Raw genomic sequence first — 12339 nt, 5'->3', positions numbered from 1 at the left:
CCGCCCCTACCTGCTGCTTCTCGTTCTCCGCCTGCAGGAGGCTCTCGTCCCGCTCCTGCTGCAGCGCGGTGATCTCCTCACTCAGCTCCTCCTTCTCTGCCTCGTAGCGGGCCAGCAGCTCCTCCCGCTCGCGGCCCAGCCGGTGCAGCAGCTCCTCCCGCTCCGACCCCAACTCCAGGCGCACCGCCTCCTGCAGGACCAAGCAGCAGACGCCAGAGCTCTAGGGAAAGGCTCCAGAGCTGCACGTGGGCTAAAGGCTCCCGCGGAGGTGGGAGTCCAGGGAGGCGCACATGGCCCTTTCCCCACCTAGGGTTGCCAACCTTCTAATGCCAGAAAACGGAACACCCTTGCCCCGCCCACTGCCCCGCCCCTTCCCTGAGGCCCCGCCCCTGCTCACTCCATTCCCCCTCCCTTCCTCACTTGCTCTTTCTCACATGCTTATTTTCACTGCACGGCCCAAAGAGGCATATTTCTTGTTTTGACAGATGTATTATGCTAAGTTCAGGTTTTATTTGTTACAGGACGCTGGAGCTGGGATGGGAGGTGGGGGGTTGGGACGGGGAGGGATGCAGGGTCGGGGAATGGGGGTCCAAGGAGTGTGGGACGGGGAGGGATGCAGGGATAGGGGATGGGGCGCAGGTGGCGTGGGGGTGCAAGGAGGGTGGGATGGGGAAGGATGCAGGGATGGGGGTGCAGGGGGTTGGGACGGGGAGGGATGCAGGGACGGAGGCGTGGGTGGGGTGGGACAGGGAGGGATGCAGGGACAGGGGATAGGGGGTGGGGGAGTTGGGATGGGGAGTGTTAGGCCTGAATAAAGATATAGCAGACAAAACCAGGTATGCCAACCTGACCAAAGTCAGGCTAACAGAGGTTTGTGGGTAATTCCTGAGTGGAAAACACTGAGAAGCAGCAGCATGTCTCACAAGCGGTGGGAAAAAGTAAGATAAGCGAGAAGCTGCATTCCTGGCATAGTACCAGATGCGCTGTGTTAGGGCAGCTCCTTCGAAGAACTGATAAGAGCCCTAGTTTCCCAGCCTCCTTGTCTTCACTCCCTGGTTTTGTTCTTTGTTTGTTTTTAACTCCCCTACATTTCTAACTTTAGGCATGCATGTATACTAAAGGTGTCTAGTTTCTAGTTGTTAGAAGAAGGAGGTGGGTTGCTCTAGTGAATAATTTATGACACGACGGAACTGTCTATATAGGCTTATACTAAGTTGTAAAGGACAGGTTGGTTCTCTCTGGAGAGGAGCTGCTCTCTATTGATGCGTGCACTTGTCAATAAAGAGCTTTTGATCGGACCTTGCCGGTGTTGCCTGTCTCTCTCGCGGTCAGACAACGAACTTTGCCGTCGGGGTTAGAGTCCCTGACAGGAGGGATGCAGGGACAGGGCACGGGTGGGGTGGGACGGGGAGGGATGCAGGGACGGGGGAGTTGGGATGGGGAGGGATGCAGCGACGGGGGATGGGGCGGGACGGGGAGGGATGCAGGGACGGAGGATGGGGCGGGGGAGTTGGGACAGGGAGGGATGCAGGGATGGGGGTGCCTGACAGCGGGGCAGCATGCGGACCCCCCCAGCAGCCCCTAAGGGGAGGAGCCAGACACCCAGCTACTTCTGTCCAGACCCGGCTCCAGGGTTTTTGCTGCCCCAAGCAGCAAAAAGGAAAGGGAAAAAAAAAAAGCCGCGATTACGATCTGCAGCTCTACCGCCGCCACTTCAGTCTTTGATGGCAATTCGGCGGTGGGTCAATTCATAGACTATTCGCTCCGAGAGGGAGTGAGGGACCCGCCGCTGAATTGCTGAAGACCCGGACATGCCGCCCCTCTCCACTGGCCGCCCCAAGCAGCTGCTTGCTGGGCTGGTGCCTGGAGCCGGCCCTGCTTCCGGCCCTGCTGCAGCGCCACAAACCGGAGCCATCGGGATTCCTTTTTGACCGGGCGTTCGGGCCCAACACCGGACCCCTGGTCGCCCTAGGCCCACCCTGGGTCCTGCTGATCTTTGCTGTGCCCAGCCCCCTCCTGTTTCACGGGGGGAGGAGTCTAAGAAGACGGGTGGGGCTCTGCTCTAGGGACAAACAAGCAAATTCCTCCTAGGGGCTGGATGGGAGCAGGACTGGGTGTTCACCACACAGGGATTATTTTCCTGCACCAGAGCAGCTGCTCCAGTGCAACCCCCCAGCGCAGATGCGCTGCACTGGGGTAAACCGGGCTGACGTCAGCGTGAGTCGCACGGGGCCTGTTTCACACCCCCAGCCCAGTCAGCTCCCCAAGAACCTGCGGACAGCGAGCACGCACCAGCCAGGAAAGCCAATGGGACGGACTAAGGTACATACCCACTGGGGCAGCCCCACCGATAGGGACCTGAGCTAAGCTGGGATCTGTCCTCAGTTTGTACAAGCGTCTGTGGCTCCAGAATCCGTGTGCCAGGAACTATATGGCCACCAGCTAGACACGGGAATAGCCACACCAGAGTCTGGGGAAGCTCAACACTCCCCCCAAACAGCTCTGCCGAAGCCCCTAAATCCGACTCCCAGCCCCCTGCTAATCTAGCCAAAGGCTCCTCCCCAGTTCTGCCAGTGTCCCTGAGTCCTGACCCACAGCCCCCACTGCCCGTCCACCCTTGGGCACCCCCTCAGCTCCGCTGATGCCCTTCAAGCATAGGTGCCCCTGCCCCTGGTTCCGCTTTGACTCCACCTTTTCCTCGCCCCGCCCCCATTCCAACTCCTTCCCCAAATCCCGCCCTCCCCCCCCCGCGCACCTATTGGACCCCTTCCCCAAATCCCCACCCCGGCCTCGCTTCTTCCCTGAGCGCGCCGCGTTCCCCCTCCTCCCCCATCCCTCCCAGCGCTTGCCGCGCAAATCAGCTGTTTCGTGGCGCAAACACTGGGAGCTAGGGGGAAAAGCGGGAACGTGGTGCACCCAGGGGAGGAGGCAGAGGTGGAGATGAGCTGGGGGGGGGCAGGGCGGGGAGCTGCCAGTGGGTGCTAAGCACCCACCAATTTTTCCCCGTGGAGGCTCCAGCCCCGGAGCACCCACGGAGTCGGCACCTATGTCTCAAGTATGAGCTGCAGTGCCCCCACCACTCCTCCACTCGCTGAGCCCCGTCCTGCTACCCCAGTCCCTGTTCCGCCCCTCACCGTAACTGCCCAATTGTCCTGAGTTACGTGACTCATGCAGTAAAAGATCCAGAGACCCACTCAAGTCACTTCCCTAGCGGCGCCAGCTCAATGCCACTCGCTGGGACAGCTCCTGAGTGGGTCAGAAACAAACTAAACAGTCTGCAGCAGTGCAGGCATTATCCACCCCAGTTCACAGCTGGGAAACAGGCCCAGCTCTGTGATGTGCCCGAGGGGGCCAGCGGCAGAACCAGGATCTCTGGATTCCAGCCCTGTGCTCAGGAAAACTCACTGCCTCTCCCCCTGAAACTCACAGGAAAGATCCGTGCACTCCTGCTGCAGGGTCAATCCCAAAGGCCCTGGGCCAGCACCATAGAAGGCAAGGAGATGTTGCTATGGACTCCCCGGGATCCCTTCCCCTAACAGACTGAGCCAGCGCAGCTGAGCCGCTGGGGTACGTAACATGGTGCTGGTCTGAGTCAGACGCAGGGCCTGCCCTGTGCCACACCTTCTCCCTTTGGAGCCGATCGACGTCCTCCTCGTGAGCTGCCTGCTTGTTTCTCAGCGTGACCTGGGTCTCCTGTTCCGTCTGAGCCAACTTCTGAGCCAGCAGCTCCTTATCCCTCTCCAGCCGGGTCATGTCCATCTCCCTCTGCTTGCGGATGCTGGCCAGCTCCACTGGGGATAGAGCAATGAGGAGCCGATCAACATCTACAGCGTGAAGGGAGATCTGCTAACTATAGCCCTTCCCCAGGTCTAGGAGGCTTGGCAGAATGGAAGGGAAGGGAACCCTGACCATCTCACAGCCTCTATCTAGGGGCTTCCAGCCACACAGCTCACAGCACGTTACAAAGGGGAGAGTGTAATTCTCCCCAGCTGCCCAGCAGAATCAGGATTAGAACTCGGGACTCCCAATCCTGTCTTCTACCCCCTGGACCAGCCTCCTTCTCCCTCTCAATCCAGCCAGCAGAGCCCCGTGGGCCTCTGTGACGAAGTGGGAATGTTCTGGCTGTGTGATGTGAATGGTGAGTGGGGAGTATTGACCTGGGAAGGTTGCAGGGGAGTTGGGCTGGGACGCCCTGCCTTGGGGAAGGGAGCATACCTGAGCATGTAACCTGAGAACCCAGGAGAGGGGTTGAAGGCCCAGGTGACCGCTCCAGGACACTGGACAAAGGCTGGGGGAGGAGCCGGGGGGGGAGGCTAAGTGAGAGGCTGGAGGGAGTTTCAGTTTGGAGCTGGCTGGGAAATGGAGAGGGGTGTCCCAACGGGGCTGCGGCCCTCCCTGGGGGCAACCAGATGGACCTAACTAAAGGGGGTCCTGTTGTCTGTACCGGCAAAGACCTGTCTTGGACTGTGTTCCTGTCATCCAAATAAACCTGCTTTACTGGCTGGCTGAGAGTCACATCTGACTGCAAAGTGGGGGGTGCAGGACCCAGTGGCTTCCCCAGGACCCCGCTGGGGCGGGCTCACTGTGGGAAGGGCACGGAGGGGCATATACTGAATGCTCCAAGGAGAGACCCAGGAGGTGAAGCCGTGTGCGCTTCTTGCCCCGTAGACAGTGTGCTACAAGGGAGAGGAGGTTCCCCAAAGTCCTGACTGGCTTTGTGGGGAGCAGTTCCAGAGCATCGCCCAGGGACACCGTGACAGCCTCAGAATGCCAGCAGCAGCTTGGCGAATGGGGGACGGAAGGAAATGGGGGTGGGGCAGCCAGGCCCAGGTTACCCTGCAGCATCTCCTTGGCCAGGAGCAGGTTCTGGCTGTCGGCCTCCAGCTGCTCCTTCCGGGCATCCATCTGAGCGAGCTGCTGCTGGATGTCAAAGAGGGTGGTCTCCAAGGCATCCTTCTCCGACCTCGGAAAGAGCGAGCAGAGTGAGTCCTCCCAGTCACCAGCCCCTGCCCCTGGTCTCATGCAGAGTGAGAGAAAGCCACCGAGGAAGTGATGAGGAAGACTCCCACTCATGGAGCAGGCCCCCAGTGCGCTAGGCACTGGACAAAGCTGAAACAAAAACGGCCTCACGGAGCTGATGATCTAAGACATGAAGCGCGTTGCTTTGGTGACTGAACAGGCACGCCGTAGGTCCTGGCACATGGCGGCACCCTGGCCTCTGAGTTGGAGGGCCACCAGCCCTTAAAGTCCCCATTGGGTCCCTCCAAGGAGGTGTGGAAAGCCACCCCAATACACCCTCCTGCCGCGGACACAGTGGTGCATTTCACAGCACCAGAAAGTCGGTCCCTCTGCAAACCTCTGCCCTGAGGTCAGGAAGATCCCGGCAGCGAGGCCTCAGGGACTCCCGGAGAGGCCTGCACCGCTAGGCACTCCCTGCAGATGTGCAGGTGTGGGGTCATCCGCAGGGCAGCGGCGAAGGTGCCCATTCAATCTCACACCTACTGGCAGAGCAGGGGGCAGCTGCAGTACCGCCCAGGGGTGAAGGTCCAGCTCCATCTCAGCCAGGGTGGTTGCCCCGGCCTAGATCTGACCCCAGGGCTGGGAAGCGCACGGAGCATAGAGAGGGCAATGAGGAGACAGGACAGGAAAGGCTGGAGCTGGGGGGAGACACTGACCTGCCGGGGGATTGTGACATGAGAGATTCCACCTGCTCCTACAGACCCTGGGCTCCCATTCGGCGCTAAGCTCCGTGCTCCCCCACTCCCTGACCTGACACAACTGTTTGCAAACACTGCTCCCTGGTAACCATCACACACACACACACAGGCAGCTGCCTCAGGGTGAGCTCGCTGTGCACTTGGCCCCGTAGCGCACCACACCTGCATCCAGTGGCTCCAGGAGCCTCTCTCGAACCTCCCAGCTGGAGCAGCAGGGATGCATACGCAGCCTCCCTGCGTCCCAGCTCGCGCCCCTCCTCCTTGCTCCGGGCCCACCTATCCAAGGGGATTGCCACGGTTTCTGGACTGGCACCCAGCAGTTGGACATGCAGCTAAGCCCCACCGGGCTGCAATCATTGGCGACACCTGCCCTGGTCTGCCCGGCACCTACCGAGCGCAGGCCACGCAGCAGAGACCCGGGCAAGCCAGCAGCTCGGGGCAGAACCCACTCGATGCTCTGAGGAGCAGCACTCACAGTGATGGGGAAGTCAGGGGCAGCCCAGACCGTGGGGACAGCCTGGCCATGGCAAGGGGACAACCCCCATGAGAAGGGGAGGGGAAACACAGGCTGACCCCACCATGGAGGGGAGGTGCCAGGGAATCCTTCTCCCCCGCCCCAAAGCCCTGACTCGCTCCAGTACCCCGTAGGTGGTCCCAAAGGCAGGGTGCCCATTGAGGGATCCCCATTCACAGCACCCGTGGGGAGGGAGAGGCCAGAGGCTCCATACGTCCAGCCGCAGGAGGGGACCCCGTGTTCCTGGTCTGCCCGAACCTTACCGGAGCCCAGTGATCTCCTCTGCCAGCCCCCTGTTCTCCCGCTCTGATGCCGCCAGCTGCACCACCAGGCTGGCCTTCTCCTTCATCAGCCCCTCCTTCTCCCTGGCCACTCGCAGCAGGGCGTCGCTGTGCCGCTCCTGCTCCCGCCGCGCCTGCCCCAGCTCCTCGCTGGCCGCGTTCCTCTGGCGGGACAGCTGGCGGGGCGGGGAAGGGAGGAGAGAACAGGCAGAGCTGAGCCTGGAGGAGAGGCTATGCCCTGGGCACCCAGCCCTGTAGTAGAGGGAGCCAGGCTCCAGCCCCTCTTGGAGGGACCCATCTCAGCCATTGTATCCACCCTGCCTCCCTGTCTCCTCAGAGCCTCCAGCCTGCTCCTCACCCAGGCCACCACCACCCCCCAGCCTCCTCCCCCAGCACCCCCAACTTGACCCCCAAATCCTAGTACCCCCACAAAGCTGCCAGCATCTAGCAATCAGAGCCCCACATGCACCCCCAAGCACATGCCTCCATGTGGCTCCTGCGCCCCACCTCCCTACCTGCCCTAGCTGCTCCTGCAGCTGCACCCTCTCCTTCTGCAGGCCCAGCAGCTCCCGCTCCAGCCTCTCCCGCTCCGCTCCACATCCTGCAGGGAGTGCTGCAGGCCCTGCCTCTCCGCATCCAGCTCCAGCTTCTCCTGCTCCAGCCGGACCAGCTCGTCACGGATCGAGGTCTTCTCCTGCTCCATCTCCTGCTTCTGCCCCAGCAGGGCCACCTTCTCCTCCTCCAGCTGCCAGGGGCAAGAGAGGCCGTCACCGGCCTTGGAAACAGGGGCAGCTCCTTGTTCACTCCCTGCCCATCTCCTCCTCCAGGGGCCTCATCCATAACCCCTCGATCCCTTCCCATTGGAAGGAGCCACGGGCCAGGCCGACCCTCCCTCTGGCTAGGACAGACTGGGTCAGGGTGCTTGTCCCCGACCGAGGCTCCCTTGGAAAAACAGATATTCAAGTCTCTCCCCAGGCTGCCCGCCAAGGTCAATGTCCCCAACCCGGGGCCACCAGGAGGCGCTGGGACGCTGAGCCCCACTGCCAAGCCCAAGGCAGCACCGACCTGGCTGATGATCCTGTTGAGTTCGATTTTATCCTGGGCCAGCCCCTCGTTCAGGGAGCTCATCTTGGACAGCGAGTCACGCAACGACGCCTCCTCTGCCTTCAGCTTGCTAGTGGTCAGCTCCAGCTCGGCCCGGCCGGCCTCCGCCTGCGAACATGGGGTAGGGGGCAGAGAGATGGAGCAGCCGGGTCGCTGCAGCAACGTGGGCAGAGGAGTTCCCGCGGAGCGCCACAGGGAGCGGGGAGCTGTCAGGCAGGGGAGGATGCGGACAGAAGCCTGGATAAGCCAGGGTTGTGAATCCCGCTAGCCAAGCTGTGGGCTAGTATCCCTCTGCCAGCCCTAGGGCAGCCCCCTATGGTCCCAATGCTGCATGCATAACATAAAGCACACGGGCTGCAAGAAACACAGTGCTTTCCAATGGTTACGGCAGGGACAGCATCCTAGGCGCTATTCCTGGCTCTGCCACTGACTCGCTCAGTGGCCTCAGGCAAGTTCCCTTTGCCCCTCTGCATCTCAAAGGACCTCCAAGCATGGTCTAAGCATGAATCAAAGCTACGACGCCTGCGAGGCCGGGACGGATCCTTCTCCCGCGTTGACGGAGGAAGCAGAGAACGTCAGTGGCCTGCCCAAGAACCCGCAGCAGATCCGTGGTTAGCTAATTATTTGTATTCCCATAGGATCTAGGAGCCCCGTGGCCCAGAACCCCACTGTGCTCGGCGCTTTGCAAACCCAGCACAAGATGCTCCCTCCCCCAGACTTCTGACAATCTAAGTGCAAGACAAGAGCAAACTTGTGAGTTCAATCCTTGAGGGGGCCATTTAGCGAACTGGGGTAAAAATCTGTCTGGGGATTGGTCCTGCTCTGAGCAGGGGGTTGGACTAGGTACCACCTGAGGTCCCTTCCAACCCTGATAGTCTATGATTCTAGTAAAAAAGTTTTGCGGGGAGGGATAGCTCAGTGATTTGAGCATTGGCCTGCTAAACCCAGGGTTGTGAGTTCAATCCTTCAGGGGGCCCCTTAGGGATCTGGTGCAAAAATCAGTACTTGGTCCTGCTAGTGAAGGCAAGGGGCTGGACTTGATGACCTTTCGAGGTCCCTTCCAGTTCTAGGAGATTGGTACATCTCCAATTATTACTTACTATCATGAAACAATGGGCCTTCAGCGTGACAGGCAATGGAACGCAGGAATCCTGTCGCCTGGTCTTGTGCTCTAATCACTAGGCAGTGCTCCCCCTCTAGAACGGGTGCAGCACCTGCCCATTGGATCAGATAGTTGCGAAGCACAGTTTTGTCTGCAGGCCTCAGATGAGAGGTGCTAGAGAGGGAAGCCTCCTTAGTCAAGATCTCCTGGGGGAGCTGCCTTGAAATCAGAGCTGTAGACTGGAAGTGGCAAAACAAGCGATGCTACCACAGCATTATCCATCCGACGCATCCATAGCAGCCAGCCCAAGAGCTACCCTGGCTGAGCCCCACTGTAATACCCGCCCCCTCTCCCCTACTGCCTCTCGTGGTGTGAAGCCCTACCCTGGAAAGAGCCTCCGCCATCTCCACCTTCTCATTCTCAGACACCTCCCTCTCCAGGGTGGCTTTGTTCAGAGCCTCCTTAACGAGCATCAGCTCCTTTTTCAGACCAGATTTCTTCACTTCCAGCTGCTCCAGCTGTTTGTGGCTGCAGGGCAGAGAGAGGCACTCACACACAACACCATCAAACCGTTCCCTTTAACACCCTTCATCCCTGGCTATCCTCAGAGGGAGCACAACAAAGGGACTTCTAATAGCTTGGGGAGCTAATCAGTCCAATGGGTGCAACTCTCCAGCCTGTCTTATGCACGAGGTCAGACTAGATGATCCACCCTTGGAGTCTATGCAAGGCTTAATCTGGCCTGGGGCTTGCCAAGGCTGAGCCCCGGCACCTCCGGGCCTGGCTGTTCAGAGCCCCGGCGCCTCCGGGTTGGGCGGGTCACAGTGTTCAGCCTAGGTATCCGTGTTGTTTTTAGAGCAGCTCAGCTCAAATGACCCATGGAGAAACCCCATCTCCCCTGGAAGCCAGGCAGCCTGGGTCTGCAGGACCTCAGCTGGCAGGGAGAGTTGGACCCCAGGATCAGGGCTGGGACGCTGGACATGGGCACTAGCAGGGCTTGCCTTGGGGGGCTAAGGGGAGGAAGGCCTGGCATGTCAGAGCACCAGGCTAGGGTGCTGGTCACTGGAGGGGGGTGGCTACCGAGGAGCCTGTCTCTAGCTTGGTCTTTCCTCCACGCCTGCCCTGCATCCCCCAAGTTGGCCACTCTCCCCACACCAACCCGCGTTCAATCTCCTTCTGCGCCCGCTCCTTGTCCTTCGCGATGTCCTCCTTCTCATCCTCCAGGTGCTCTCGCTGCCGCTGCAAGTCTCTGTTGGCCAGCTGCAGCCTCTCGCTCTCCTGCCGCAGGGCCTCCACGTGCTGCTGCAGGGCCTGCAGGCTTCGCTCCAGGTTGCTCTTCTCGCTGACAGACGGGCACAGACAGACAGATTTCTGGGGGCTGAACAGCCCTTTAAGGAACAAAAATCAACCCTCCTCACATTCCAGGGCACTTGATCTGGGGTGCAGAAAGTCACCCTAAGAGCAGGAGCCACTCCCAGGATGCCAGCAGGGCAGAAATGCTTGTGTGATGCCCGTCCCGTCGGCCGGGGTACACTGGAGCACAGGGGGATGGGACCGGGGGAGCGCCCATGGAAGTACCTGCCCAGCAGGTCAGCCGAGGAGCGGAAGCGGCTGGCATCCCGCACGGCATCGTCCTTGGCCCGCAAGGAGCAGTCAATGTCGTCCTTCAGCTGCAGGATCTTCTGCTCCAGGGAGCGGCGCTCCTGATCTCTCTCCGCCAGCTGCTTCTTCAGGGAGCCCACCAGCTCCTGGATGGCTTCGTACTTGCCGCGGATGTCCTAGCAGAAACCCCAACGAGTCAGCTCCTCTCCCTCTGTGGCACTGCCCCGCCCCCCAGTGCACCCCACCACCTGCACCCCCTGCCACTGGGGCTCCCTGCATGGCAGACCACATTCCATGCCCTATGGACAACCATCTCCCATGGGAATCCCACCCAATCCAAATCCCCCGCCCCAGAATCCTATTCCCTGCAAGGCACGAAAATCCCCCCAGGGTTCCCAGCCCAGCATCTACCCCGTCAGGATCCTTTATCAGCAGAGCAACCCTGTTCCCTTCCCACTCCCCTGGTGGGCACCAACAGCCCCACAGAAATGCAGCCCCAATAGCTAGAACCCCACAGATGGCCCCATCCCATGCAGCCTCGCAGAGCTGGGGAGCAGAAGGGTGTCTGGGTGCCCAGCCATGAAGGAATCCCATGGCCATGTGCTCCGGGAGGTCCCGTCCCCTCACCTGCACCTGCAGCTGCCTCTTCTGCAAGGCAGAGTGCACTACGGCCAGCGTGGAGTCGGAGAAAGCTGGCGAGAGGCTGCGCCGGGGCGAGGAGCTACGCCGGGGGGAGGAGCGCCGGAGCGGGGACGGGGTGCGAAGGCTGGAGGAGAGGCCCCGCAGGCTGAATCCTGTGGTGTCGCTGTCCGAAACGTCCGTCGTTCGCTCCGTGCCTGTGAGGTGGATGGCGCTGTCAGTGTCGGACAGGACGGCCTGCAGAGGGGAGACAATGGCGAGGCACTGGGTACAGGCACAAAAGCTGGTCTCTGGACTCTCATCACCACACACACCGCGAGCCGGGGGGGCTAGGCCGCCAGCCTCCAGGAGGCGACACAGCCATCGCTCAAAGCCCAACGGGAGCAGGGCAACATTTTTCCAACAAATTGGGGTTTTTTATCAATAGCTTTTGGGGCCCAGAGCTCTCCACCGGCTTCAGGGTGAATTCAACCACTAGCTTCAGTTGAGAAAGAAAATGTAAAGAAAGTCCGAACGTTTCCTTCCGACCCTTTCGAAAAGTTTGGTTTTGACTTTTTTGGTTTCGACTTCAATGTTTTGACAGTTTAAAAAGGGGAGCACCTGCCCCGAAACTGAATTGAAAAAAAATCATTTTGCGTCAACTCAAAACATTTTGGGTGCATTCAAAATATATATATATATTTTTTAGTTTTCCAGTGGACAAAACAAAATGCGAAGACCCTTTTCTTTTGGTTTGAATTGAACCAGATTCTTCCTCTGGATTTTTCAGTTCAGCCCCTGATGACGCTGAGAAAACAGCTTGTTCTTGAGAGGGCCACTCCTCCATCCAGGCGATCCATTCCCTGCCCTGCCTATCAGCTGGGCGATAGGTCCACACCTCTCCCTGAGCTTTCCCCCCAGGTCAGACTGGCAGTGAGTTGGGGTGGGGGGGGTTTTCACCTATCTCTGCAGCATGTGGGTGCAGGTCACTTGCCAGGATAACCTGAGTACATCTCACTTGATCAATTTCCTGCCATTGCAGGAGCCTCGGGCACTGGTGGGTCTCTCCTATTCTCTGTCTGTGGCACAGAACAGTCTGGTCTCCTGTGGGCTGTAAAACTTTGGTCCCATTTCGGCTGCTGGGTTTACTGTACGGGTGCTGGCAGCTGAGCTATACAGGAGATCAGGTTAGGTCAGGGGTGAGCACACTTTTTGGCGTGAGGACCACATCAGGTTTCCGAAATTGTATGGAGGGCCAGTTAGGGGAGGCTGTGCCTCCCCAAACAGCCAGGCGTGGCCTGGCCTGGCCTATATCCCCTATCAGATCCTCCCTGCTTCTCACCCCCTGACAGCCCCCCCAGGACTCCTGTCCCATCCACACACATCCCTGCTCCCTGTCCC

At 59.9% G+C, this 12339-nt stretch overlaps 1 protein-coding gene across 1 annotated transcript in view; it reads right to left on the bottom strand.

Moving 5' to 3' along the window:
• The window catches only part of CROCC (ciliary rootlet coiled-coil, rootletin), a 66479-nt gene that overhangs the window by 28752 nt on the left and 25388 nt on the right, over positions 1-12339 (bottom strand). Inside the window, 11 exon segments of the mRNA XM_030537655.1 lie at positions 11-190; positions 3622-3791; positions 4836-4963; positions 6495-6688; positions 7028-7101; positions 7104-7257; positions 7578-7724; positions 9102-9246; positions 9878-10060; positions 10297-10496; positions 10948-11196. Coding sequence (XP_030393515.1) covers positions 11-190; positions 3622-3791; positions 4836-4963; positions 6495-6688; positions 7028-7101; positions 7104-7257; positions 7578-7724; positions 9102-9246; positions 9878-10060; positions 10297-10496; positions 10948-11196 — 1824 coding nt within the window.

Source organism: Gopherus evgoodei, chromosome 18, assembly GCF_007399415.2.
Source record: "Gopherus evgoodei ecotype Sinaloan lineage chromosome 18, rGopEvg1_v1.p, whole genome shotgun sequence".
Taxonomy (NCBI): Eukaryota; Metazoa; Chordata; order Testudines; family Testudinidae; genus Gopherus; species Gopherus evgoodei.
Note: the sequence above shows the minus strand (reverse complement) of the source record. Positions and strands in the feature narration are given on the sequence as shown.